The 26,290-nt window shown below is 37.9% G+C and overlaps 1 protein-coding gene across 1 annotated transcript in view; it reads left to right on the top strand.

The window, feature by feature from the left end:
* The window catches only part of NFX1 (nuclear transcription factor, X-box binding 1), a 70,704-nt gene that overhangs the window by 22,023 nt on the left and 22,391 nt on the right, over positions 1-26,290 (top strand). The window contains exons 6-18 of the mRNA XM_005427263.2: positions 7,331-7,402; positions 9,020-9,159; positions 10,370-10,469; positions 10,611-10,828; positions 11,559-11,656; positions 13,017-13,047; positions 14,193-14,275; positions 14,797-14,905; positions 19,981-20,100; positions 20,739-20,818; positions 21,148-21,378; positions 21,668-21,741; positions 24,262-24,363. Of these exons, the coding sequence (XP_005427320.1) occupies positions 7,331-7,402; positions 9,020-9,159; positions 10,370-10,469; positions 10,611-10,828; positions 11,559-11,656; positions 13,017-13,047; positions 14,193-14,275; positions 14,797-14,905; positions 19,981-20,100; positions 20,739-20,818; positions 21,148-21,378; positions 21,668-21,741; positions 24,262-24,363 (1,458 nt within the window). The remainder of the gene's footprint in view (positions 1-7,330; positions 7,403-9,019; positions 9,160-10,369; positions 10,470-10,610; positions 10,829-11,558; positions 11,657-13,016; positions 13,048-14,192; positions 14,276-14,796; positions 14,906-19,980; positions 20,101-20,738; positions 20,819-21,147; positions 21,379-21,667; positions 21,742-24,261; positions 24,364-26,290) is intronic.

Consider the following 26,290-nt stretch of genomic DNA (forward strand, 5'->3'; position numbering starts at 1 on the left):
GGGCCGCCTGCCAGCCCTGGGGCTGCTGAGCAGGGAGAGGGGAGTACCGCGGGGCTGGATGGAGCCCGGCCTTGCTACATCTGACTACCTACTACACCCCCGCCCTCCAATCGGCCAAGAGCCCAGCCGGGCCCCGGGAGCAGCCCCAGGCTGGTGCCGGGATTTTACTCCCATGGAAGCTGCCCTCAGCCATCGGGCAGGGGGAGCGAGAAGCCACCCCCCACCCCCAGTGTGCTGCTGCTGGGTTCTAGCCTGGCTGATTCGATTGGATCCCAGCCACTTCCCTAATTACAACTCCCCCTAATTACAACTCCCGCAGTCTGTAGGGCCCAGCCGGGCTCCAGGCGGGATGTTAACCCTTTCAATTCTTTAATCCTCCCTCGAGTGAGAGAAAGGAACAAGATGACAAGATGCAAGCATGTAAAAGAACAACATGAAAACATCATAGTCAGTGAGGAAGATTTAAGTCACAGATGGGAGGGAGGGGAAGATGCCTTGATCTTATGGCTCAAATTCTCCTGTAAGCTATGGAAAAAACCCTCTTTTTCCTTATAACACAGGAAACTATGGGGAGATGAAAGGGTTCAGATTATAGATACCAAGTAAAGACCTCAGTGCCAAAATAAGCAGATGTTAAAGTAGCTGTAATCCCATGAGAAGTTTGAGCGATAGTCAGTGAGGAAGATTTAAGTCACAGATGGGAGGGAGGGGAAGATGCCTTGATCTTATGGCTCAAATTCTCCTGTAAGCTATGGAAAAAACCCTCTTTTTCCTTATAACACAGGAAACTATGGGGAGATGAAAGGGTTCAGATTATAGATACCAAGTAAAGACCTCAGTGCCAAAATAAGCAGATGTTAAAGTAGCTGTAATCCCATGAGAAGTTTGAGCGGAGAAAGACAGAGTAGTCCTGTGCCCCCAGGAGAAGAAAGAGAAGATCTCTGTTCCTAGGGATGAAGATGATGTTAGAGATAAATAATGAGAATTTTTACCTTTGAACAACTCATCTTTAAAACAATACCCATAAGGGTATTGTTGACCTATTGACAAGCTGTGGGAAGACTTGTGGAAATCGGAAGGACTTCACGATAACAGGGTTCCCTGGGTGTCTCTTATTCGCAATGAAATGGAGAGCCACAAGAGTACTGTTTTTTTCCTCTTGTGAAGAAGTCTTCATAACATTAACAAGAGGGACTTCTCTCCCTAAGTGAACTAAAGAAAGACTATTTTAGAGGTGGTAAACTAACTAGAAATTTTAGGTTTTCTTTCTTTACATTATCAGTGGGAAAGAAAAGGTTGTGGGAGAAGAAGAAGTGTTCTGAAGGGTTTGTTCTGATTCTTACTAGGTTTTTTTCTTTTAATTATTTTAATAAAATTTTCTATATACCCTTTTAAAGGTTTTGAACCTACTTTACCTTTCTCCTAATCCTATCTCACAGCAGGAAATGAGTGCACTGGTAATTAGCCAGCACTGAAGCCCACCACACTCATCAACACATTGGTTGGGAAATTTTAAAATTAGGAAAATCTTAAATAAACAAATCCAGACCACTACAGGAGGGTGTCTCTGTTTTCAGTTTTGGATGTTTTATGTGAGATTTTTTAATATTATTTTTTTCAATGTATAAATATGCTTGCTTGCTAACAACATAAATTATATGTTGTTCCCATTGTATCTAGCTTCAATTTCCATGGAAGTTGGTCCTTAACATCTGTTCATATTTCTGGTTTTGGAAATTTTTGATAGAAGCAGTTTTCTGCTCTTGGTCAGAAACTTCACCCATTCCAATAGATTGTCGCCTGACACTTTTTCCAAGATTTGCTAAAGCTCAGAACTTTACTCTGAACTTTGTATTTAATGTTTTCTGCTTCAAATATATTTCAACATTTTATTGAATGTCAGAATAATTCTTTAATATTTGTTTCCCATACCTGGAAATGTTAATTAGACTTCTTTTTGATATTAGATTGAATTTATATTTATGCATTATGTATTTATGCATACAGATTTATGTTTTATTTCATTTAAGTGTCATGGCTGTTTTCTTAATTTACTTTCAACTTTCAGACTACACTTGAGGTAGCTGGTACCCTGAAGAGAACACTGATTCTCTTGGAGACCAGTGGCACGCCTCCATCTCAGGAGGCATATGTTCATGGACATATCTTTTGCCCAGTCAGAAATAAGCAGACTTCTTAACCACTTTGAGAACTCCCTGACTGCAATTTGTTGCCTGACAAACTTTCCTGTAGGGCTTGGAAGCAGATGTCTTCTCTTCTTTCCTGTCCTAGTCTACAGCAGAGATTCAGTCTTTGGCATTCTCTTCTAGAAAGTCTTCTGAAGAGTAGTGACAATACTGTGACATTGGGGTGCTACAAATTTTTAGTCTCCAAATGTCTGATCTGCATAAAAGCTGTGAAAATTGAGTCCCAATTTATGACCAGTTGTAGCGTATTTAAAAATGTTATAATTCAACTTTATGTTTCACATGAATAAAACCATGATGAGATTATCCAGTCCTGGAGATAAGGCAACAGTAGGCATGCAGATAATCGATGTTCTTGACACTCTTGAACTTAGGATGGTGAACTGGAGAGGAATGCACTTTCAACATCAATGTTACCAGTTTTGGATGTTCATCATATTTTGGACACTTCTTTCTCCCATATGGGAATCTTCAGTGTCTGTGAGGACACAGGCCACCATCATCTGCTGTATCAAAAAGCAAGCAGGAACTTAGTTCCCTCTTGTTGTATCATTGGTGGAGTTAGAGATGCAGGGCTTTAGTATTTGAATGCAGATGATAAGTCTGGATCATGATATATGTCTGGGCAGAGATTTTCCTCAAGAGAGTGCTCTATTTCATGATTCTTGCTTAAGTTTAGATTATCTCAGAACTTCTTGCAAGCATTTATTTCCTTGGATTGTGGATTTGCTGTATGCCATTTTCCCCTCCTCCCACATGCTCCCATAAGGTGATAAGGTTTGAACCAGAACTGTCATTCTGTTTGCAAATATCCTAAAAGCTGTTTTGTTTTTCCTTTTCAACACCACACCCCATTTTGGTGAAAATAAGTTAAGGCGATTTACACTGCCAATTGACACGGGTGATTTAAAGGACACAGACGCCAATGGAAAGAATGGTCTTCTTATTTTACAATGAATATTAAGATAATACAAAAGTAAAATTATACATTCAAGAAAACATGTGCTTGGCTCTAGCAACAAGGAAAAATAAGCAAGGTAGTGTACCTAATCATTACTTTGTGAGAGAAAGGATAGTGATTGAGAAAGTTAGATCCATCATCAATTGCCTAAATACTTCACCGTCACCCAGAGTCCATAGTTGCTGGGAAGCTCTGTTTCACAGTGAGTACCTGAAGAACCCTTCCCAGCAATTAGCAAAATCCTACATGGTGAGTCCACCTGTAGGTGAGGCCTCCAAATTTGCCCTGAAAGTGGGTCCAGCTTTTATAGGTCCAAATCAGCAAGTCAAAGTGACTTGAATGTATTTTTAGCACAGAAACACCTGAATCTGATGGCATGCTTGCGGACCAGCCAGGGCCAGGGCTTGGCCAGAGCCCAGGCCTTGGCTGTGAGGGTTTTCCCCTAAAATACCCTACAAGCAAGCCTCTATTCATGTTAGCTGGGAAAATTTCTTAAAAGGATACATTGCTTGCTGGTAACTACAGAAGGTTATGTGAAAGTTTTTAAAGCAGGGGTTTGGTGTTAAACAGTGGGTATAAGCTCTTGGTCGTCTCTTTTTAGCTAAATAATACTGATGGTATCAGTAGTCACACAGTGCTTGGGATGCATCTAGTAAGTCAACTCTGGCTTAGGCCTACTACTCAGGCCTGAACACATCAACCGGTTTAGTAATAAATCTTATATTTACTCAGATTTATTGGTAACCATTTATATAAACAGTTATTTGGCAGAGCTGAGGAACCGGTAAGCAGCTGTTTGAAAGGGGAATGCTTTGCAGACCTTTTGCTAGTGTTGTGCTATGGCATGCATAACACTTCTCAAGGTGACTTCTTGTCACATTTTTAGTTTAAAAACACATTTATTTTACAGTGTTAGGTTCTACATCACAGAAACATCTAGCTTAACCTTCAATAAAATGTTCCTGATAATAAACTTCTTAACAAAGCAAAACTTCTTTTAAGGCTCTGAAGTTCTCCCTGCCAGCTGAAACTATGCAAGGCCTTGACAGCATTTGAAAGAGGTCTTATAAAGGCAGTAAATGAAATTTCTCTCTGTCAGACAATACCCTTTTTCTGACCCAGAGATGGGGCAACTGAGAGGTCTTTTAAAAACTTTTATTCCATTTTCAGTCTCATGAGAAGGGTGAGACAATACAGATGTTATAATTCACGTCATCACATTCAGAAGCCAGCTATTTCCTAATTACAATACACTGTAAGTGTTTCTCGGTCTATCAGTTTTTTGCCACACCATGCTGTAGGTGCTTTAAAACCAATCATCTAAAACTACCTCTCATGAGTCCTAGTATAAGGCATCTTTCATAGTTCTATTTCTCCAAAGTATCTAGTCTTATTTGCCAGGCCATCCATTGAAACTTTTTTTTCTAACTCCATTTCTCTCTCAACAATATCTGTCCTATTCCATGGCATTTCTAAGTCAACATTTCTTATCTCAAAGTTTGCATACAGATGCATACTGTGTGGGCCTCCTGTCAGGCCCTGAGAACTCTCTACAAATCCATTTCCCACATCTCTGTTAATTTAAATTTTAGTCACTGGACTTCCTTCATAGATCTTTGGTGCTGTAATCTTCTCTACAGCAGTACAAGTCCCCTTTTTGTTCTGTTATAGTATCTAATACTTTCACTGTCAGGCAAATGGAAGTTTAATTTTTCCTCTGTCTAGATGTATCTATCTTCACAACTTTTCTTGTATGCCAGTTCTCCAGAGCAGCAGCAGTAAATTGCAAAATAATCCTCCATGGTAATGGTAGATAATGAAGGTTCAGTTAAAAAAACCTCTGCATTCACTAGACAGAAGTTAATACTGAATGAAGGTTCAGTTAAAAAAACCTCTGCATTCACCAAACAGAAGTTAATACTGAAGTCTTCAGCCTTTTTGAGTTCAGTTTGCAACATTGTCAAGTCATTTAACTTAGATTTTTGCTTAATCCCCTAGACCAGGACTAAAACTCTAAAGGTATCACCCATCTTTATCATCTGAGGAGCACTTTCTGCACTTCCTGTGCATGTCTCTATGCTGAATGAAATCTGAATTTCAATCTTAATTGTTGTTGTATGGATCGAGTATGTCCTAGAGCTGTAGTCATACTGTAGCTTCTGTCTAAACTAAATTGTACCAGAGATTTTTGCATGTGTATCTGTAGGGATGCATAAGGAATACTTATTTCAAAAGTCAGAAGTTTGATTTCAAAGCATTAGTTTTTGCATTACTAGAATTTTTCTGTTCCTATTAACAAAAGGTCAGAAAACTGTTTCAGAAACATACATTGTCCAAGCTTTCAGATGTCTGAAAATTGTCTGATACTGTTCTAACAAAAGGAATCTTGCTGTAAGACTGCGATGTATTATTACTGGTACTTACAACTTTAAAATATTTGTGATCAATGTAAATTCTGATGATACAGTATCATCAGAAAGCATGCCAGGAGTGGGGTTATGGAAGAAATCTTAGCATTGCCTGTATATGAGAGTGTTGAGAGAAATAATACACCAGGTAAAAAACTTAACATGACAAGACTTCCGAAGATGATGTGCCTTCTCGCTTTTCCAAGTTATGACCTAGATTCTAGTATTTTGAATTCATATTTACTTTAATCTGATTCTTAGTTCATAAGTTGGCATCCAGTCTTCAGAATCCTACATGGGTCTGTGAGAATTGAAGTCAAGACAGTGCAATATACAGTGCAGTCCTTTTACAAGAGGTTTTCTTGTAAGATTGGTTTTCTTGTATGTTGCAGAATGCATGCTTCATTGTCTGAAGTTCCACAGTACAGTTTTAATTAATTCAGTGGTTTTGCTTTCTTCCTGCTTTACTGTGTATCCATCCAGTTTTTCTTTTTTTTTCCCCTTTCCTTGTGCCTGCTCTGGTGCTTTTTCAACTCTTCACTGTGTCATAAAACTGATTTATCAAAAGATGGATGGTTATGGTGGTTTTGGTTGTTTGTTTTTTGGATTTGCTTTATGTGATGGGGGATTTTTCATTGTTTTGAATTGGTTTATTGTGCAATTGCTTGGCTTTACTGTTACAGCTGGCGTAGATTGAATGATAGGTTAGGCCTTACTGTCAGCTAGGAGGAGCGGTAGAGGAAGAAAGGGAGCCAGACCACTGTTGACAAGCTGGAGGCATGTCTCAACTATATTGCATATGACTGTAGTAACTGGTGTACTAATTAGTACTTCTATAGTTACTGTCCTTGGGGAATTCAGTAGTTACTATGTAACTGGGTAGTCTGTGTTTATGGGGTTTTCTGATATTTCTGAGTTTTTTCTTTTGACTAAGATGTCTGTGCTGGTCAGTTCCAGCTAGTAATAATTGCTCCAAATGAGAGCTGCTGTTTTTGCAGATGAAGGGAACTTGGAGTTGGCTAAGGAAGAGTGTAGACTAGATAGTTAAGTATAATTTCACAAACCTGGGCTTGTCTGTGCCCAACTAAGGTCTTACATGCAGATAAGGAACATCTAGTTTTTCTTGAAGTAGGAGGTAAGATCTGATATATAAAGGACTAGAATTGATGACACCTGCAGGAAACTGCCCTTGACAGTAAGAAGAAAACTGAGGCAGACTTGCTGTGTCTCCTGTGTGTTACCTTACAGGAAGAGGAGCAACACCTCTTACTGGTGGCACTAGAAGCGCTAAGTTCAAAGATAAAACCACCAGCTCAAAAGAAGAAATTATTAGAGAAGTTTTTATCTCTGTTGTATTTAAGATCACCAAAGAAATAATTATGTTAATGCTTTGGACATAAGATGATTGTTTTGGGTGTTATCAATGATGAACACAGTTGAGTTGATGCATGTTTGCTGGTGAAAATCAAATATATCAAATGTGTCAGTAGCAGAATTGATTTGTTAGTAGTACTGTTGATTTGACAGCGGCAAGAATACAGTTTTTCCTTCAACATTAGTGGTCTTTGAGACTGATGCAATTGTAATAATCAATTTTTTTTTCTTGTGTTAAGACTGCTTTCACACCCTGCAGGAGTGAGTGTAGGAGTCCTGTATAATGTTCTGATAATGCACTGATGTTGGTCATGGTGGATTGTGTCTCTGCGAGTGTAATAAAGCTCAAGTTAAATTAGCTTTTTTTACTTACTTCTAAGTCTGTGCCACCCAGGACCGTGCCCTTCGTGCCCAGCCTTTGTGACAAAAACATGTGAATGTGGACAAACAAGGTAAGAATGCTTCTACTATACAGACATAATTTTAGTTATTATAAACATAAGAACAGTTTAAAACTCTATATACTAATTTTTTTTTCTTATAGTTTATTAAAAATCTGCTGAGCAAAGTTTAATCTGAGCTGTGACTTGCATTTGTGGTTAAAATGATTTGGAGAATTTGATATTTTGAAAAAATGCAGTTACTTTTAATTTTTCAAGAAAGAAAGTAAAAATAACAAAAAATACTTTTCAGTTTATGATACATGTAGCTGAATTGTTTGAGCAGTCTGTAAGTTGAAATCTCGTACTAGTATTTATTAATTTTATTTGCTAGAAGACTCCAAGAATTTAATAGAAAAAATGTTCATATCTTTTCTATCTGAATGAAACGAGATCTTAAATTACCTAATTTCAGAAATACTAATTTCAGAAATAATGTGGTTTTCTCAGAAACTGTACAGAGAAGTCTATAGTGTATTCCAGACATGAAAGCTATCTTTTCCTTACATGTATGGTGCATATAGTGTCATTGCCAGTAGCAATATGGTACTGCCTATACTATGTGTGATCACTCATAATCAGTTGGCCTGAGTCTTTAGAGTCCCTTTTTCTCGTTATGTAGAACTGATTCTGTGTAATAAATTGTTTGCCTGAGTTTGTTTACAGAGCCAAAAAAGCCATAAACCAATTTCAGTGTTACATTCTTGCACTGGAAAAAAGATCTTTCGGTTTTTTGCAATTATTGCTCAGAGTTTGAATCTAATACTACACAATATTAATTTTTCAGAAGAAGGTACTGCAATTTCTGTGGCAGTATTTGTAGATAAAAGCACTTTGTCTTCAGCAGAAAAATGGGTTACTTGTAGATGACTGAATTTTATCTTCCACAGTAATATTACCTCCTTTCATTGTTTAGAGTTTTTTGGGTTTTTTTTTCAAGATGTCAGATTTTTTGCAGATGTCAGATTATTTCACCAGATTGCTGATTTTTGTAATAGTACATTTGATACTTAAAACCTGCTTCAAAATAGCATTTCATAGGTACTGTATAAGCATCCAGGGTGTATGGCATGGCATCACCAACTTAAGGCTGTTTTAAAATTATTATTTCAAGTACATCTTTTACAGCCATTGTATTGAGCCATCCAGAGTTGAAAAAATAGGAGAATTGATTTTGTCACATTTTTAGACAATTTAATTAAAAACTCAGTTGTTTTCATAGTCATCTGACCCACTCTTAAGCCCATATCCCTATCTTCATTGTGTTCAATGGATTTAGGATTGTTTAAGTCTTCAGAAAGATGTCTGTATTGGAAATACCTGCTTTTCTGACAGTGCAAACATGAGTTCATGCATTTGTTCAAATTTTAGTGTCATCTTGGGTTGTTTTCCCCCATTTTCTTCAGGAAAAATTCTGTAGACTAACTACTGTTACAGGTGTTTTACTTTAGTGAGGTGGAAGAGGGGAAGCAAGAGGAAAACTAGGGGTGTTATTTCCTAAAGACTTTCATTAGTAAATTATGCTGCCTTTTGAAGATTTTGGCTTTTTACTGAAAATGCCTTTCCCTTTTTATTAAATAGTGTATAGATGTCATGTAGCTGACAGGCTATGTTGTCATTTCTCTACAGTCATTCAGTTCGCTGTGGTCAATCAACAAAAATTCATTGTTCTAATGTATGTGGAAATACTTTAAACTGTGGAAAGCACAGCTGTACTCAAGTGTGCCACTCGGGAAAATGTTCACCTTGCCAGTTAACAGTACAGCAAGGTAAGTACTGAAGTGCTTTACAGATATCTGCCCTATACAATGAGAACAAGGGGGTGGAAAAGATCAGTACCAAAAGGCAGGTGCCAGTTTTTCCTAAACCAAACAAAATCTATTGCTGGAATCCTGGCATGGTGATTAGGCTGTTGGAGCATGTGCCTTATTAGGACAGGCTGGTGATACTGGACTTCCTTATCTTGAGAGGGCTGAGTAGTGGCCTTTCAGTGGCTAATAATTAATTTAAGAAGACAGGGACAGGTTATGCATGTGTGAAGGATGAGAGACAATGAGCTTAAATTCCTTGTAACTAGCTGTAAGGGAAACCTCTTTTCTTGGGATTTTCAAGACCAACTGAATAAAACACTTGAGTAATGTGGTCTTATCTCAATGCTGACTGTGCTTTAGGTAAGGGCTTGGACTAACGAATCCTTTTTTATCTGAATTATCCTCTGATCCTACTGAATTTTTTACTATAATTATAAGAATTAATTAGACGGTAAATGAAAGAAAAATAGAAGAAGGCATAGGAAAGTGTAACGTGGATGAGGGGTGTGGGTCAGACAGAGACTCACACTCTAGAATTCTTGTGACAAACAGTCTTGAGTTATTCCTCCAGCTCATTTTATAGGCGCTCCAGTTACACATGTGATTCGTTGAGGTCTTAGCCCCATCCAGCTCTCTGGCCGATGATACATCTGCATTTAGAGCTGAATGACATTGGCTGAGGGTCCCTGTGCAGATTGAATCCAACCTATCCTTGCCCACCCAGGGATTCCAGGGCAACAGGAGAGTACATTTCAACAAGCTTCTCATTATTTCTGTCAAAATTTTGTAAACCAAGACCTGAATGGAAATTAAATTGACTGAGTATGTGTGCCAGTATATAAATAACTTCATAGGACAGTTTATAGAGAAAAAATTAAGTTAATTTTCTCATTTTTTAAGGTAATAATTAACTTGATATGTATACTGCTTTAATAAATAAACTTTTTGTGCACATAGTTCCACTTTATCAAAACAAATAATGCTGGAATTCCAACTTCTGCAGGACAAAACTGTTACATTGATAAAATAAATCTAAAGAGGAGCAACTTCTTTATCCTTCTAAAAATTGTCTGTAACAATTTTTCACTTTTTACCTTTTTATATTTGCTGGAGGTGTTTTGTCACTGATATTCTCTTGTATTTTCTGTGGAATATTGCTTTCTTTCAGTGTGTTACTGTGGAAGCAACTTCAAAGAAGTATTGTGTGGATCAAAGGAAGAATTCTCTGATGGTTTTGGGAGTTTCTCATGTCAGAATATATGTGGCAAGTAAGATCACTATGACTTATGCTTTTAAAAACTAGAAGGTCATTCTATTCACAATAACTTACTGTGATACTCTTAGATAATTCCCCTTTTAATTTTTTTTTTTGTTTTCTATTTTGTTTCTTTGATGATTCTTTTTTCCAGAAAATTAAATTGTGGGAGACACAACTGTAAGCAAGTATGCCATCCTCAGCCTTGCCAGCTCTGTCCACGACTTCCACAAGTTGTGTATCGTTGTCCCTGTGGTCAGACTCCTCTCAGCAAGTTACTGGAACTAGGATGTGTTGAACGTAAAATTTGCACAGATCCTATCCCATCGTGTGGAAAAACATGTGGCAAACCTCTTTCTTGTGGTAGCTATGGTAATTAGAAATTTCTGTATCAGAGTATTTGAAGTGTCTCATAGTGTCACCAGAAATCAGGTGAATAGAACTCCTGAACACCAATGCAGCATTAAGAAGCAGGCATTCTTTATTGCGGTACCAGCTGCAGGCAGGATAAGTTAATCTAGAATCACACATTCCGATTCTCTGTGAGCGTGTTGCTTATATACTTCAATTACATACATATGCTTCACAATTTGCAGAAATCTCATACATATTATAATTGCTCATTACCATAAAACGCTCCTCCTTATTTAGTCTTTTTATGGTCTTATTTTGGCTGTGTTTGCATTCCTAAGCCAGATGTACTTACTCCCCCAGTCCCTTTATCTTTTATTCCCTCTGTCCTTGTTCTGGAAGCAGGGCACGCCTGTTTCTTTGTTAAAGGTACACAGAGGCAGTCTTTGTTCTTAGATTAACCCTTCTGATATCAATATTTTGAAAACAAAACAAAAAGCGGTCTTTAAATATTTAATTTCAGTAAATTAGTATTTTATTAGCGATTTTGAGTTCTAACCAAAATGAGTGTAAAAACCACTGTAGAGCCTGCAGTCTGGCTGTGTGTTCATAATAATGCTTTAAAATAAGGAAATAAAACTTGGCTGTGCATAAGCTTAGTATCATTGACCAGTGATGCTCCTAATAAATATGATGTTATGTGGTCATAGATTTTTTTATATTCTTAATATTTGTATTTTCATTTTGCTAGAGTTCATTCATACATGTGAAAGCCTTTGCCACGAAGGAGACTGTAGACCATGTTCTCACACATCAAATATTTTTTGTAGGTGTGGCTTCAAAAAAAAGGTGAGTGTGTAACCGCAGAAACAGGTAATCTTTGCTGCTTTTTAAAGCTGTGGAGAAAAGGGAACTGAAGAAGTATGAAGAAGTACTGTGCTCCTTAGCTGCAAAAACTTCTGTTGTATACCAACTGATAGATGGTATCTAGCTTACACTGTGAAGTGGTAACATGCTTTTACTATGAAGGCAATTTTTAAAGTATTTTGGCAGAGTTCTGTTAGTGTAAACATTCTGCAAAATCCCATATTATTCTGTAGTATTTTTGTAGCATAAGGAATTGGTAGTGTTGCCAAGAGTAAACTGAGAGAAGAAAGGCAGCCTAATTAAAACTTTATAGTAATAGCTTGTAGTCTCCTTGTAGCCGTTTTAGTAACAGCTACATTGTTACTGATTCCTGTTCTTTGTACATTTATATAGTGATCCTCTAGGTCCTCAGCTATTGTTATTTAGTAATTATTATATTTTTAAACCATGCTACTTTCTGTAATCATAGCTTTGAAATTTTTGGCTACTATCACAGAAGCTTTAGTGACTTTTTTGACCTGTTATATATCATCTGCAAGTAGAGGTGGCTTCTGAATATATGTAAGTCTGTAGGTGCATGGAAATTACTGAGAGTTTGCTAGCGGTTGGAACTGCTTTCTCCTAGAAGTTTGCTGAAGGTAGTTATGGCGTAGAAGGCTTTAGATTTCATTTTGAATCTTGAAATAAAGTAGTGAGGTTTTTGGTTTAGTTTATGAAGTTTCTCACACACCAGAAAGATGCTCCTACAAAAAGAGTTAACTACAGTGATAATTTCAATCAATTATGAAAAATGTGATACTCAGAAATGACAGCTTAGAATATAAAGTTATTGTGAATGCTTCAATGTCAACAACATTATTTTCATCCATCACGTTTTATTTTCATGTTGAGGTCTTTAGGTACACCTTTGTAGATCGTAACATTAAGCTTCTTCCTTTCTTTTGTCAGACTTGAGTTTTTGGGATGTTTGGTCAAAGCAGAAATTTATGCACTCCTATCAGTACTCTCTGGGAGAGCTCTATTGGTTTCCATCACACAGATTTCTGGTTTCTTGGGACAAGCCTGATTCTCTCAGTTTGCGGTGACACTTAAAACTGCTGAATTAAGTGGAGAATACAAAACTACCTTTTTTAAAAATTGGTATTGAATCTTTAAGGAACAAATACTGTGTTAAAAGATTTGAGGATTTTTTCCCAGTTTTTATTTCACTTTTGTATACAGATGTGTTATACACATGAAAATAGAGTGTGCTTCTTTTTTCATGTGACCAAATGTTTTCTAGATAAGTATGTTTCAGTTGTTTCATTTATTTTAATCTAATGGCTGCTTGTTTGTTTCCTAGGAAATCCCATGTGCTCTTCTCAGAAATAAAGGTACAAGATAATGATACATATGTAATGTAAAGTTGTTTAAAAATTATCACAGCTCATAGTAATTTGGGGTTTGATTGACAAAGTTGGCAAATAGCTAATCTGTACTGCATCTTTTGTCCATGTTTCCATGCCAAGTTGGTAATTTCTGCTGCTTGTTCATGGTACTGGTCATGCTGCTATGTTTGGGAGAAGGTTTGAAATATAAACATATTTAGTTTTCTTTAATCTTTTACATAAGGAAAGACTTCTTCACATTTGATCTCAAAGATTATGTCTGTTTTATTTTGAACAGTTTCTTACACCACCTGCCATATTCAATAGGTTGCCATCCCCCTCCTTCTCTCCCATCATCCTGTATAACTTTTGGTCAACTTGCACAGCTCAGATTCAGTGTAATAGTTTTACCCTGATGCCTATGTTTCTGGGGAAATACAAACTTTGATTCTACTTCACATTGTGTGGTGATGATCTTTGCATCAGAGTGTTCCCATTTGATGCTTCTTGGTATTCAGGATGTAACATCTCAAAATTCCCCTCAGTGAAATCTTTACTTGATTGACCTCTATGTACTTGAGGTATTTATTTACAAGATACATAGAGGAGTAATATGCTTATTTTCTAATTTGACCTTTTGTCTATGAAGACTTTGCTGTTATGGAATCCAGAAGTGATTCCCTTTTGTTAGCTGTTTATGGTAATTTGGATTTTCTTTGCTAGCAGTGATTTTATGAGCATATAGCAGTAGTTGTTTTTAGCTGACTAAAACAGCTAAAACCACCCCAGTTTAAGCAGTCTTAAATTGGGTGTTTGTGGTACTTCAGTGTATCAGAATATCCTGTTTTCTTTGTTCTGTTGTGTGGAGTTTATGGTGTGAAGGTTAAGGGGAAATTAACTAGATTCATGAATTCTGCTTTCCAAAATCCTTTTGAGTAAGAGTTTCTTTAAAGAAAGGCAAGTGCCCACATGGGGATAATTGTGAGGCAGAGCGAGTAGTTTAAAAGTTTGCTTGCTAGCTTACTCTTGTGTTAGTCTCTGCTAGACCATGCCCTGCAACAGCCTTAGCGTTATACTGTAATTACATGTTTTTTTCTCAGCATATGCAAAGACCTAAAAGTTAGGAATTTGGGGGGATTTTTTTTTAATAGCTGCTATTACATTCATGTGTGACAAGCGATGCAACAAGAAGAGATCATGTGGACGACACAAGTGTAATGAAGTTTGCTGTGTGGTGAGTGTACCTGTGGTTCTATAAAATTGCTTGATGTGATGTGTGTTTAATTTTGGTTGTGATGTTTATAGTCTTTTTTTCTTTTGGTATCTTTCCATTTTTGTGCGTCTTCATTCTCTATTTGCTTTGTTGGTTATGCTCACAAGGTTTGCGTGTGTGCATTTATTTTGCAAGTTTTGTTTTATAGGTATCATTATAAAAGTAAAGCCAAATTTCTGCCTAAAAGCAGTTAAATCAGTGTAAAGTGGTTCCAGGGAAAATGGAGAGGGAAAGCATATTACTTAATAGAAGAAGCATAAACCTTGTAGCTGTGTCTGTAACAGAAGTCTTAACAGAATCTGCATTAAAAATTGTGTATTCATACAGTGATGGAAAAGCTGTATAGATTTGGCCTAAGGTATTTTTTGCAATATTCAGTTTTGTCTATCTATTATTAGAAGTAGATTGGAACCTCAAAGAGAAAAAAATAACCAATAGGGCTTATAGGTAAATTCTGCTTTTTCTTTTTTGCCATTTCTTAGGACACAGAACATAAGTGCTCTTTGGTTTGTGGTCGTAAACTCAACTGTGGGCTTCATAGATGTGAAGAACCCTGCCATCGCGGCAGTTGTCAAACGTGCTGGCAAACAAGTGAGTTATGTGCAAAAATACATAATTGTCATTTATTCTAGCAATACATTAATATCTCTGTATAGCTCTAGGCAGTTAATGTGATCTATTTCACCCTGGTGAAAAAGGAGAAAAGTGATGTAGATTGTAAGGATACTGTTTACAGATTGAAGTGGCTTCACTGCAGTGAAGTCACTGTGTGAACTCAGTGTGAACTAGTACGTGTGTCTCTCCTGTATTATATGTACATGGACATAGTCAAAGCCCTCCATTTTATGAAGCCCAACTTTTCATGGAATCATCCTGGGAAAGAGAAGGTGCTAGAGCCTCTGAAGCTCACTGTGCTTGAGTAAGCATTGTAGTCTGTCTTAATAGCCTATGAATATGATGCATGTGTTGACTGCATCTCTCATTAGAAAAATAAATACTTCTGTGTGCAAACATTTCTCTTGACAAAGGAAAATAGTAATCTTAATGTCTCAGAGGTCCTGTTAGTAACTTCTGGTCTAGTCAAGTCGAGAATGCGTGGATTTTTCTGAGCAGTTGTTTTTCTTCACTGAATTCTGTGGGTTTAATATTTAAGGTCATTAAACTTTGAGGATTGTATTTCACTCTCAGATTAAAGGAGACCTAAGGATAGCCTCCATTGTTAAATGGGATGCCTCCACTGTAAATTGCTCCACTGTTGAATGTGATAAAATCTAGAGGTCAATCTTCCATGCTGATTTTTTTTCCTGAATATGGGAAAAGCAGTTATGTACTTCAGGAACCAGATTATTATGGTAATTTGTCTTAAACCTCTGTGCTCCTGAAGTTTCCCATTTGAATCTGTCCAGAGGTAAATCAACTAAGCAGTATCTTTAAAGATTTCTTACCTGCTTTCTCTGGACGCTGCTTGTTGAGATTACAGAGGTGTACATTGTATGGTTCTATATGATTCTGACCCTGTAGTTGGTGGTCAGCCCTTCTCAGCACTCCCAAGGGCCATTTTTGACTCTGATTCACCTGTCTAGCCAACACTTTGCAGGTGGTTTATATCAGCCATGGTATCAATTGCCATGGTATGGTCAGCTGTAAGTCATTTGCCTACTCATTAGATTGGATTTCTTACCCCTGCTTTTATCTCCATTACTGCTTTTGCTAGGAATGGTGAGGACTGACATCAAGGTGCAATACTAGAGTGCATCTACACCTCTGTGTGCTTCCCAGGTACTTTGCTTTCCAGAGTAATTTCCTCAGTGCTGATAAGTGTGGTCCCTTTCTTGTGCTAGGGTTTCTTTATGCATGCACAGTCTACTTCAAGACAGGAATGCATCTCTTGGGGACAATAAATAATGTCAGCATTAGAGACAGTGCATTAGGGGAAAAAAAAAGTTTTCAGATACTGTGTTTCTGCCCTTTGGATCAGACCTTTCTGCACTCTGTCCCCATTATCCTGATTAGTGCAACTGAGGGACTTCTCATTAAAAGATTCTTCACTTATCATTTCTCATCAATAGCAAGCAACCAGTGTAGCTGTCTAACATTCAGGTCTTCCAAAGACCTTGGAAGGTTGTTTCAAGGCCTGTAGTGAGGGACAACAAAGCTCTACTCTTTCCCATGCTTCCTTTCCACCAGACATTCCTTTCCATAGACATTCTGAATCTTTTCTACTTTTGCTTTCTACTCCTTTCTTCTAACATTTTGTTCACCCTGGCATTCTTATTTGCTGTAATTTATTGTAATTTAGTCTCCTTAGACAAAAATTGCAGGTTTTTTTTACTAACTGCTGTACTTTAAAATACATGGGCAAATGAGTAGGATCTGGCCTGAGATTTAACTGATGGGACAGATCATAAAAAATAACTAGACTTGAGAAATTTCTGAACATAGCAAAAATCATTGAAAAAGTGAGAGAAGTTTCAGAAGGAAATTTCACATCTGTTCATCACCAAAAAGGGTGAGAGATGTCTGAGCTTCACAAGTAATTGGATGAGTGAGGTATAGGGAACCTTTCTGAGAACAGAATTTCTCAAGGCCGGGTAGTTGTAATGCTGATGTAACCACACTAATAATAGCAGAAGTAGCAGATTTGGGTACAGATGTAGCTAAGTGGCCAGTGGCTGTAGTGGGTTTGCATCCAGGGTTTGGAAGCAAGGGGCTACAGAATTGGCTTCTGTTTGAAGCTGCTGGAAGCTACCCTATGTCCAGCAGAGTCAATGCCAGCTGGTTCTAAGATGGATCCACCACTGGCCAAGGTCAAGCTGATGAGGAATAACAGTAACACCTCTGTGAAAACGTATTTAAGAAGTAAAAAATATTATTGAACAGATGTAATTGCAGCCAGAGAGGAGAGGAGGCAACTATGCAGATGCTTAAGATCAGTGAAAAAGGAGGGAGAGGAGGTGCTCAGGTGCTGAAGCAGAGCCACTATTGGGGAAGACCATGGTGAAGCAGCTGTGGCCCTGCAGCCCATGGAGGTCAACAGGGGTACAGAGATCCACCTGCAGCTCACAGAGGAACCCCACACTGGAGCAAGTGGATGCCTGAAAGAGGCTGTGAACTGATGGGAATCCTGTGCTGGAGCAAGCTCTTGGCAGGGACCTGCAGACCTGTGGAGAGCAGAGCTTGCACTAGAGCAGGTTTCCTGGTAGGACCTGTGACTCTGGTGGAACCCACATTGGACCACGTTTTGCCTGAAGGGCTGCACCCTTTGGAACAGTGATCTTACGCTAGAGCCGTTTGTGGAGGACTGTTGCACGCAGGACCGACTCCTGTTGGAGAAGTTCATGCAGAGCTCCCCATGGGAGGGACCCAGCTGTGGAGCAGGGAAGGACTCTTCTTCCTGAGCAGCAATGGGAAAAATATGTGATCAACGGCCCCCCTTCCCTGACCCCTGCACCACTGGGGAGCAGGAGCTGGAACCTGGGAAAGAGGGAGGGGTAGGGGAGAAGTGTTTTTAAGATTTATTTTACTTCTCATTATCCTGCTCTGATTTTATTAGAAATAAACTCAGTTAGTATGCTCAAGTGGCATCTTTGTTTTTCACATTATGGTATTTGGTGAGTGACCTCTCCTTATCTCAAGTCATTATATTTTCTTTCCCCTGCCTGTGGATGGGAGTGATAGAGCAGCTTTGGTGGGTGCAGGGCATCCAGCCAGGCTCAAGTCACTTTAATGGGGGAAAAATTATTTTGTTACATTATCTGGGAGGAATCAAGTGGCTGCATGGACAAATGGAGTGAAGGCAAGATAGACACCATTTGCACAAATGAAGCTGTTGGTCAGCTTACTTACCTGATAGAGATCTGTGCACCTCATGTCCATTGTTTATCCTGTCATAGTTAAGATTTAATATCTTTCAGTGTAGTCTCATTCTCTGTTCAGTGTGTGAGAGTTCTTGAGTGCCAGCAGCTGGAGGCTTGTCTGCACATCATGGGAGCACGTAGTCTTTATGCTAGCAACCGAGAGACCAGATTGATGTATCCTGTGTGCGAACAGCTGGAGAATGGGATCATAATTTATAAGGACTCCTTGATCTGGGTGCCAGCACATGGATGGATGAGTGTTTGTGTGCAATTTTCTAACAAGCTTGCTTCAAAGCTGGATTGAGTAGCTAGTAGGAGTAAATCTGCCTCTGGAAATACCCAAGGTTTCAGCCAGTACCTGGGGAAGGAGTCGGTTCAGGCATGGATATTAGACAGCCTGTGCTAGTATTTCAGATTCATGAATGTGGTGTGCATGTGAATTTGGAGTGGATTGTGTGTATGTGTGTGTCTTCACTAATAAGCTTCAGTCCTATGAGCTGAAGAGAAGGAAGAGGACTTAGCTATTGGTATTCCTCTTTACTTGAACCTCATAATTTGGTTGGCTTTGTGTTAGTCTGTGTATCTGGTCATGTTGTTGCTATGTATATATCGTGTGTCTCATCTCTCTGGAATGTGTGTTCAGTCCTACCCTAGGCTGGAGCTGCATATTGATCTAGCAGCCATCAATTCCTATAGAACTGGGACAGTAGGAACATTTGGGAGTTCAATGGGTTTTGCTTTGGTAGATTAGGAAGGAAGAATCCTGTGATTACAGAGTTAGAGAACTTGCTGAATTCCAGAGCTCTCTTAACACACTCCTCTTCAGGTTAAAATTGTTGGTTTGTATTTTTGTTGCCCCTTTATTCTCTTACCTCCTCCACCATTTTCTGTTGTTTTCCACTACCTCTTTCTTTGCTTATGGACCAATCATATTCTCTTTTTGTTCTCATATCTCCTTCTGTATGATGTCAAATGTTTTCTTAGTGTTCTGTTTTTCTAAGCTTTTATCTGTTTGAACTGTAGTTTGTATTCCAGTCAGTTTGCCAGTTTTTATATAGTCTAAAAGAAGCAGTGAATTGTATTAATTTTTGTGCAGTGTTTTCATTGAGGTGGTGTATGTAAGTACTTCTGTTACTTTGTTTATTACTGAGATTTGGATGCCATAGGAGTTTAAAACTTGTTTCCCGAACACAGAAGATAAAAAAATGCACTCAGAATAAAATAGGTACTGCCTGAGACAGAGAACTTCCAAAACATACAAAGCTGAGTTTGAAGTATTTGGACACGGTCATAATGAGCGCTTATGAGAATCCATGTAATAATAAATACCATAAAGAATACTTGTTGTCTTTTGGTAATTTTCTTTGGAATCTTTATAGTACTATATTTAGGGCTTGGCAAAATGACAAAATCTAAACAACGGTCTGAAAAAGTGATGTCAGGAAATTTGGAAGACAAAATTTCGATGATGGGCCTTCTGGAAGGGAATTCAAGAGATACATCCCCTTTTTAAATCAAAGGTAGAACAGCAAAGCTTTCAACTTGACATGAGCATTTTGCTTGCTCTGGTTCAAAATATTGATGTGAAAGAACCACTCCAAAAGCAAAACATAATTCCTAACCAAGTCTTCATAGTCTAATTTTCTTGTAGGAGCAACAAAAGCTAATAAGTTCACTAATTTCAAATATTAGTGCTTAATATTAAAAAACAAAGCTGGAATAAAACATTTGCATGTTACGTAAAGATTTCTCATAGAGGAAACATGCAAATAGATGTAGTCATTAGGATATATTTGACTTTTTTTTCAGGTTTTGATGAGTTGACTTGTTATTGTGGTGAATCTGTGATTTACCCCCCTGTTCCCTGTGGCACTCAGCCACCAGAGTGTAAAAAAACATGCACCAGGCCACATGACTGTGATCATCCAGGTAAGTCAAGACATTCAGTTTTGATTGGGGTTTTTTTTGAGTTTTGTTACTGGTTTTTGTTTGGTTGGTTTTGTTGTGTGGTGGGGTTTTTTGTTTGTTTGTTTTAATTTGGGGTTCTTTTAATGAAAATGTAGAAAAGTGTACATAGGTCTATTTGAAAATATATATCCAAGCCAACCAGCTAAAAACTTGCAATGAAAATTACTAATGGTACTTCTCACTGGTAAAAACACTGGTGTTTTTTCTTATTAGTCACAACACATTAATTGCTGTATTCCAACGATCAAGTGCTCTATTGAAACAGTAGGATAATCTAGGGAACAGTTAGTTTCTATGTTCCTTGGAAATTAATTGGCTGATCACAAAATAAGTAGTGCGGGTCAGACAGTTTCTGGCAAATTTTGCCTGAGAGTAAAACCCTACTCACAAGTTAGAAAATTACCTGCTATTTAATTTAGAGTGTATAGAGATTATTCACATAAACGCTTGGCATCATATTTTTTTGTGATGCATAATCCTTCCCATAAATTGTGTAGTTTTGCACTCTCATGCTTAATAGTCTTTACTGTCTTCTTTAATGCATTCAACTGAAGTATACTGATAAAACTGTTACGACTTTTGTATTTCTGTGACTGCAGTGTACCATTCATGTCATAGTGAGGAGAAATGTCCCCCCTGTACCTATCTCACTCAGAAATGGTGTATGGGCAAGCATGAAGTAAGTCTGAACAATTAGTGGTTTTGAATACTAAACAATTTTTTACGACTGTAGGCTTAGATTTTTGTGTTGTCTTTGAAATGGAATATGTTACTGGAGTTGGAGTTTAATGTGATTAAATTGGAGAAGTATATCTTTATTCTGTATGCATGCAAACCAACTTTATTGGACTACAGTATAGAACAAAACTCATTCTTTGACCTAAGATCTTTTAGTATTAAGATTCTTATGTGGACAGTGCCAATGAAGGTGTGAACAGTAAAAGTACTTTGAGATTTCCATTGATAATTTTTACTGTTAGTTGTCATCTTCTTCCTTTCCTCTTTCAGCTGCGAAGTAATATTCCTTGTCATCTCACTGACATTTCCTGTGGACTTCGCTGCAATCAAATGTTAAAATGTGGAATGCACAAATGTAAAAGAATTTGTCATAAAGGAGAATGTCTTATAGATGAAGAATGTAAACAGCCATGTATTATTCCAAGGCTATATTGTAATCATCCATGTATGGCCCCGTGTCATCCTTCTTCACACTGCCCGACAACATCCTGCTGTGCAAAGGTTAGATACCTAAAGAAAATTCACTGCAAAGTCAGAGGTGAATTATATGGTTTAGTTATCAGCCAGTAACAGTTGTGACATGTTTGTATATTGATAACCTAACATTTTGTCTGTAAACTTAAAATACTGATTTTTTAAAAATAAAACTATTCATCACTTTTAGTTAGCCATTATTCCACTAAAATAGGCCATCTAAAATGAATAAGTTTATATCCTTCACAGCAGTAAATCATCCATGGCAGTAAATAGACAAAACTTTAAAAAGCTGCTCACTTATGTGATATGGCAGGTTGATCTTCAGTGTGAGTGTGGAAGAAGAAAAGAAAGTATGATATGCTCCGAAGCATCTAATACATATCAAAGGTTGGTATGGTAATCATTATTTCAATTCCTTACTGGACCTACTGCTTCACAATTTGATTATATTGCAGGTGGTTAGACTTGACTAAATATATTTAGTTCACAAGGTTTTTGACTTTTTTGTACTTTGACATGTGGTATTTTCTGGGGGGGGTGGGGGGGTGGTATTTCCCAGAGCTTTTGTACCAGCTGCGCTGTATTAGAACTCTTTTTTTTTTTTCCCCTGTTAGTCTGTCAAAGCTTGACTCTTCCATATGTAGAACTCTATTCTACCGACACAGAGCAATTAGGTACAGACGAATTTGTCGACTCTAGATTCAGGCTTCTGAATGTAGGTGATTGCAGTCCATGTGTGACTTGCTGTCCAACTTTCCAATCTTGTATAATGGAACCTAGTCAGTAGAGATGATGGATGCTGAAGAGTGATTTAAAGTAATTCTGAAATAGCTAAATTTAGGCAGGAGAGCTTTGGCATCTAAATCTTGGGTTTTAATCTTGGGCAAACTGAGCCCTACCCAACTGTATTTATTGCAACAATCTCCAGATCCTGTGTCTAAACTTGATTTTCTCTCTCATAGGAGAGAGAGCAAGGAATGGACAAGGAAAAGAGGAAAAATGGGGCTTTGGAACTTATTAAATGAATATAGCAAAACAGTAATAATAATAATTTAAAAAATCTTCGGCTGTGATTGAAAGGGAGTAAAAAAAGTTAGTCTAAAGAGTTGGTATGTGATCAGAATTCTGTTCTGTATCCTACTTGTTAGGCAACCAAAGTCTGAGATTCTTCCTGGCTTTCAGAGAAGGTTTCTTAGTGATGGGTTTATTTGGAACTGGTATTGGAGGGCCTTTTTTTTTCCTAGCCTGGCTTAGGGTATGCTGCTTGGTTTCTGTTGAACGCTGTCCATATTCAAATTCTGACAGAAAATAGTTTAGCTAAGGTACTTAATGCTACCTAAGGAAAACAAGGAGAAAAATGTGCTAATTAGAAACAAAAGTTGTAGTCAATACTAAGTTGAATGTAAGATACATGTACAGAAGTTTGGGTTTTTTTGGTATTTTCATCACTATGAATACAAATTAGAAGACTGGCTCAACGTTGAAATACCAGTTTAAATTGACAATTGCTTGTCATTAATGATAAGTTCAGAAGATAACATACAAGTCCAGATTTTTGAAGTTCTTTCTCTGCTGTTTTATAACTCGGGCACTGCCTAAATATTCATGCAAGGAAAATGGTTCTTTGAAGCCAATGAAAGATCTTGCATGTGTAAGGTGAATGCAAATGTATTTATTTCTCTGATCAGAGCCCAAATCTAGAGGAAGGGAAACTCTTCTGTTTAAAGCAGATGCTTGTATCAGTTAAAATGTGTTCATATGTGCTTACAAGTTACTCTTGACTTGTGATAGTAACGTGCCAGCTAAGTTTGATAACTCCAGCAGTTCAGGTTCCTGAAAGATTATTCTAACTTTGTGGAGGTATGGCCATTTTTCCTACCTATCACCAAACCAAAACAATGATAACAAAAACCGTAAAAAAAACCCCGCAGCAAAGTAAAAGTCAGCAAATTAGGGGAGTATCCAAGTTTTCTCAAAAATTTTAGAGAAATGATAAAACATTGGGCTTTGTCAGTGAATGTTGGTGAAAGAATGCCCAAGGACACAGGAAATACCTGTGCTACTATATCTGTACATATGGCACAAATGATTCATATAATCTGATGTCCCATTATCTAGACTATGGCATCAGCTGATTAATATGAAGTGCCTCTAAATGATTTTTTTGTTTTATGTAGTATGATTAGCCTTTTTCCTGATAGGTGGTTGGTCTTTGTGATGAAAAACATAAAGAGATAAACATACAGAAACAAACATATCCTTTTATTTTAATGTAACAGAGAGCTATTTCAAGAGGATACAATGTTTCATTTTTAGGAGTTTGAAAATTTTGTGGGATATTTCCATTAAAAATTCCTGTGTATTTTATTTATACAAATTTTAGCAAAGGAGACTGGGAAGACTTGTTATTGAAGGGAATTTGGAAGAATCTTTATAAAGAAAATGGTAATGATCTTGGTAGGCATTTTGTCCTTTCCTTGTGGATTGTGTTAACCATATTTTCCAAGCAAATTTCTAAGTACTTTATAAATTCACTTTACAGATTTTAGTTGCACACAGTCAGGGAAAAGTCAGATAAAATGATAGCTAAAGCTATATGGTCAGCTGTGGCTTGTATAATTAGCAAGTGAGGAGAAAGAGTATTTGCCGTGCCTAATTTCAACTTGCATAAGAAGCACGTCCATTTGTTAGTGTTACTCCTAGTTGAGGGAGATGAGAGTAGACTCTTGATTTATATAACTAGATCAGGTTCCTAAAACTTGGTGATGTAGAGCTAGAGTTCCAATCTAATAAGAAAAAGATCAGTCTGTCTTACTTCTTCCACCTAGATGTTAAATCTGCACCCTTATATACCTTTTCAGAAGTTTATGTGTTGTCTGAAATGAAATGTACCACTCTCTTTTTCAGAATAGCTGCTATATCTATAGCAACTAAGCTAACCGATCTACAGCTTGGGGATTCAGTGGAAATCAGTAGGCTTATTACGAAAAAAGAAATGAAACAAGCCAGGTAAGGAGATACATGTAGTAACATATTTGAAGCCTTTGTGTGTACCTGAAGCATAGGTGACATGCAAAATATATTATTATGGTTATAAAAATGCTAGCTGTAGTACCAGTCTGACTCTACTTTAGCAATATGCTTAGAGTATTTTGCAGTTCTGTGGTGGTTCATGGTTTTTCTTTCATATAGAATGAAATCTCTGTCATTGTACGGTTGGTTGTTATAATTAAGTGTGGGATGATACAACTGTGGTTTCAGAGGTTTTTTTCTACTCTGCCAACTCATTGGAGTTCCTCTGGATTTTTTCAGATTTCTAGACAGGGCAATAGACTTTATCTTCTGTGTCAGCAATCCAGTGTTCCTTTCTGGATTATTGATAGGCCATATTTTCTCCTAATCATCATCTTAACTATTTACAATATTTTTGTATTACCTGTTTTAGAAGTTTTCATGTTTGTATTTCAGTTTGATTGGTGCTTTGGTGTTGTCATCCTGGCTGGCACCACAAACCTGATTTTAATCTTGTGACATTAAGTTTTCCTGATGTTCCTCAGGACTGAAATATCTTGTCCCTTTACTTATAGTATAATTTCTTCAAGAAGTTGTCAACTTTCTCCAGCATCCTTCTTTCAGAAACTTGACTTACTGAAGTCTTTGCCTTTGAAGTCTGTAATCTCTGGTTTTAGTTTATTTCTGTTATCATGTCTTCTTTCTTTATATTGCATTTGATTATTTCAGTGTCAGTCTATTATGTGTGTTAAAATCTAATGTTCTTTTATATTGTGTAAAGTCAAAATAATGACATTTCCCATATAGTTGCTTCATGATTTCCTGTACCAAAGCTAGTGCCAGCATACTTAAGAACTTTTGCTGTTGTGTTGTAGTCACTAACACATATCTTTCTGTGTGGACACACACTGCCCTTTCCTTGAACAGTTGAAATTACCAGAGATGGCTTTTTTTTTGTACAAGTCTTTCCTAATATCATACCTAAACTGTGGTAGGTAGCCTTTATTTGCAGAATCACTAGATTGGAAGAGACCTTCAAGATCATCAAGTCCAACCCATGCCCTAACACCTCAACTAAACCATGGCATCCAGTCTTTTTTTAAACACATCCAGGGATGGTGACTCCACCACCTAAAAAGAGACCAACCCCCACCTGACTACAACCACCTTTCAGGAGGTTGTAGAGAGTGATAAGGTCACCTCTGAGTCTCCTTTTCTCCAGGCTAAACAACTCCAGCTCCCTCAGTTGTTCCTCATAGGGCTCATGTTCCAAGCCCCTCACCAGCCTCGTTGCCCTCCTCTGGATGCGCTCAAGCATCTCAATGTCCTTCCTTAACTGAGGGACCCAGAACTGGACACAGTACTCAAGATGTGGCCTCACCAGTGCCAAGTACAGGGGAAAAATTACCTCCCTGGTCCTGCTGGCCACACTATTCCAGATACAGGCCAGGATGCCGCTGGCCTTGTTGGCCACCAGGGCACGCTGCTGGCTCATGTTCAGCCGGCTGTTGACCAGTACCCCAAAGTCCCTTTATGCCTGAGCACTGTCCAGCTACACTGTCCCCAGCCTATAATGTTGCAGAGGGTTATGGTGGCCAAAATGCAGGACTCTTCTCCTGGACTTACTAAAGGTCATCTTATTGGACTTTGCCCATCCATCCAACCATTCCAGATCTTGCTGCAGAGCCTTCCTGCCTTCCAACAGATCAACACACGCTGCCAGCTTAGTGTTGTCTGCAAATTTACCAATGGAAGACTCAATCCCCTCATCCATGTCATCAGTAAAAATATTGAACAGAACTGGCCCTAGCACAGGCCCCTGAGGGACATCACTCCTGACTGGCCGCCAGCTGGATGCATTACCATTCACCACCACTCTCTGGGCCTGGCCATCCATCTAGTTTTTAACCCAGCAAGAATGCTC

Source organism: Geospiza fortis, unplaced genomic scaffold, assembly GCF_000277835.1.
Source record: "Geospiza fortis unplaced genomic scaffold, GeoFor_1.0 scaffold108, whole genome shotgun sequence".
In the NCBI taxonomy this organism is placed as follows: domain Eukaryota; kingdom Metazoa; phylum Chordata; class Aves; order Passeriformes; family Thraupidae; genus Geospiza; species Geospiza fortis.